This window comes from Oratosquilla oratoria, chromosome 37 (genome assembly GCF_046742065.1).
Source record: "Oratosquilla oratoria isolate Oo_2021 chromosome 37, ASM4674206v1, whole genome shotgun sequence".
Lineage (NCBI taxonomy): Eukaryota > Metazoa > Arthropoda > Malacostraca > Stomatopoda > Squillidae > Oratosquilla > Oratosquilla oratoria.
The window spans coordinates 10,966,844-10,970,347 of record NC_134813.1 but is presented as its reverse complement, the minus strand read 5'-3'; the positions used below and the strand labels follow the sequence as shown (position 1 = coordinate 10,970,347).

Sequence of the window (3,504 nt, the reverse complement as noted above, 5' to 3'; positions counted from 1 at the left end):
GTTAACCGCTGAAATTAAGTTTAAATTTCAGTCAAAGTTCTGCTAGATGTTTATATGGGTTGTTGTGGTGTTTGAATTCAAGTATACCCACATTAGTTTTATAGGAAATGCGCTTTATTCATTACATCCTACCTTTATAATTTTATTTTGTAATGGTTGTCAACATTGTTTTGAAATTTGTGCATATTTTGTAGGCCTAACCCTGTCGGTGACTGACAATTCAATAAAAGTTCTTAGTTTAGGTATTTATCTATGATATGTTCTTTTGTTTCCATGTTATGGTGTCCATATACAAGCACAAATTTCAAGACCTGAATTGTCATTCTATACCATCTGATAGGCTGAATGGCTTTAGAAAGGTCATCTTAGAATTCTTCCGATTTGTCTAGGCTTAAACGTACTAAATGTCGTTATAAATCTTCTATCGATGCTTGCACTAAGATGTTTCTATTCTTTTCCAGTGGGAACAATATTGTAAGAATAACTTTAATTTATTTTCTTTATATAAATATTCTCTCATTTACTGTTTTAAGATTATTTAGTCACCCCTGTAAATTTCAATTTTCTATGAAAATTTAAATAATGGGTAAGGTATTAATTTTTGCTTATTTTGTTTAGATGCATTAGTTATGAAATCGTAAGATCATTACTATCTACTAAATGTTTGCTAAAATTATAATTAACATAACAAATTATGCTGAAGCCATGAATATTGATCGAGTTTGGAAAGGATGTGATGCAATTTTCAAGATTTTTAATTTGGATACATTTCACCTATACAACTCTTGGAGAAGTGTGGTTTAATATTGACATATCTGCTCATAATTTGTTCAATACATTGTAAATTCTGTTTCAAAACGCGCGGGCGTCAATGCATCTAGGACTAGTACGTAGTATATTTTGGACAAATTTTTCCGCATCACTTATGAATAGATTGTTGTTGTTTATTTTAGAATCTTATCTGGTTATAAACGTTAATGTAAAAGAATAAAGTTTCTTGAAGCCTACTGGGAAATTTCTGCGAAGTTCCAATCTGCGAGCAACGCTAACAGCTGATAACACTGCGTAAACAAATCCAGGGAGAGTGAAGTCACAAGATGTAGTATTGTGGTTCGTTCATGTGCAGGGCACGAGAGTGATAAGCCCAGAAAATCAGAATGAATGTGATCAGAAGGCAGTATTTATTTGTGAGTTGGTTGCATTCGCCACTCATGGCTTATATGATGCAATTTGAATAGTCCATTGAACAAAGAAGGCCATCAAGTTCAATTACATTGTAACATAAACATTGAGACCAAAGTAAAAGTTGCCACTTTCTTTGCAAGAAGAATATGTTTACTTGTCTCAAACTAATATTATCATGATCTTCAGCTGTGCCGTGGTCACCTACCCTTCGTTCACGTATGTGAATCACTGACTGACCATATACCTTAATGTCTTCATTGGTAGTGAAGAAAACGGTATACCCTTGGCTTTCAAAACAATCTACTTCCACCTATGGTGGTGTAGATTTTGGTGGAGTTATTCCACTTCGGACGGAACACATATACCTGGAGGATATTGTTATTGTTAAAATTAGTAGGGAAACTGGAAAGTCTTCCTGTGTATCACAGGTTCGTAGAATCAGCAGTGATGCACCGTGACATGAGAAGAAAAAGTGAAAAATCACATCAAGGAGTGAGGATGGAAGTTATATATTTCATCATGGCCTTATATTTGATGCCATGTTTTGTTGTTGGCGATGGAGAAAAGGTACGTAATGGTTAAACGACCCCAGGGTTCTTTTTAATTTAAGTAATTTTGATATATCCACAGATCAAAACATTATAAAGTTTTACTAAAGTAGATGTGTAGGTAAAATTCCAGAATCACCCAAACACGGAAACTTATGTTGTCCGATAGCTCATAACCTAATATAACCTAACCTAATGTGATAGAACCATTCCATAGTAAAAACGGATCTTTCAAATTCAAAAAAGAAAAGTGAAAAATGTGTTTGCATGATACTGGAATAGAACAGGGTTTTGCTTGTGCACCAGACTGTATATTGTATGATAATTATGAGTGTTGCTTTGACTAAAAGGCAATTACAGGTTATGCTTCTTTGTTTATACAGAAACTTACAAGCTACTAATAATATATTTACAAGATCATGCCTGTGCTGATCGAATGGAATGGAAATATACACCACATATTCAGCCCTCACCGCTGTATTTACCTAGTTGTATTATACAGGAAGGGGAGCTATACTCAAAGTGACCTATCTTTGTATCTCTCAGCATCTAGCTTGTTCTTAAATTCTTGTATGGTTTTTGGATCCACTATTGTTTCGTCAAGTTTGTTCCAGACATCCACCACTGTTTGGGAAAGTATTATTTATTTTATTTTATTATTTTTTTTTTTCCAGACCTCTTTTATAACTATCCTTTTTGAGTTCCTTTTCATGTCCTCTTGTTTTTCTTTTATCCTACTTTAATAAGTCCTATTTTGCTCTCCCACTATATCCTCTATCTGGGGGTGACTTTTACTCTTTAGACCAGATTTGAAATATCTTTCTATCAACTTCAACTATAGTTCTTTACCTTTCACAAAAAGTAGATCTAACAACTAGTAAATACTTCCCTAATTTTGGTAAATTTTTAGAAGTGTACACCTATGCGATGTAGCAATAGAAAATTAAATAATAATTTTGCAAATTACAATACATCAACATAATATATGTTATTCTTGGCGGAAATCCATGACAGAAAAGGTTGCTAAAAACTATGCACAAACAATTGTAGCAATTTCGACTGCTTAAAATGCCATCATTGTTTTGGTAGATGTGGATGTTGAAAAAATTAAAACATAAGGTTAATCTATTCTAACCTAACCTAACCTACCTACCTACCTTCCTAACCTGCATTAAGTAATGCGGTACTTGTAATTCTAGAGGTCATCAGGGCCCTCTGTCTTTGACCTCGGAATCTATCAAAACAAAGATGGCATCTAAAGGAGTCAACACAACATCATTTGTTTGTGCATAGCTTTTAGCAACATTTTCTGTTATTGATTTCTGTCAAGAAAAATATTTATTCCATTGATGTATTATAATTTACAAAATTGATATTTAATTTTCTAATGCTATATCACGTAAGTGTACACATTTAAAAAAATACTTAAATTTCAGCTGGTGATATACTCAAAGAAACAGTTTAACACTAATACAACACATACAACAGTCCAAAATTGCTTCCTAGAAAGATCTATCGGATGATTCAAGGACCACTGACAGCCACTGTGAGGCTCTGCAGGTTTCCAGTCAGTAAAAATCATGGCAACAATGATGAACTATTATTCCCTGGGCAATAAGAAGCCTTGGGCTCCACAACCAGACCTCTGATGCTTGTCTAAGGAAGTAGAATGTGTTCATAAGACCATGGGGTTATACTGTCAATGTATTGTGACTTCTAAGAGCATGTAATTAATATATTAACAAGGTACAGGTCTTCCTTGTTTTGTGCA

The 3,504-nt window shown here is 33.7% G+C and overlaps 1 protein-coding gene across 1 annotated transcript in view; it reads left to right on the top strand.

The window, feature by feature from the left end:
* The first annotated feature begins 902 nt into the window (after nt 1-902).
* Nucleotides 903-3,504, top strand: part of LOC143019523 (uncharacterized) — a 17,536-nt gene continuing 14,934 nt past the window's right edge. The window contains exon 1 of the mRNA XM_076175209.1: nt 903-1,752. Within this exon, the coding sequence (XP_076031324.1) occupies nt 1,633-1,752 (120 nt within the window). The 5' untranslated portion in view covers nt 903-1,632. The remainder of the gene's footprint in view (nt 1,753-3,504) is intronic.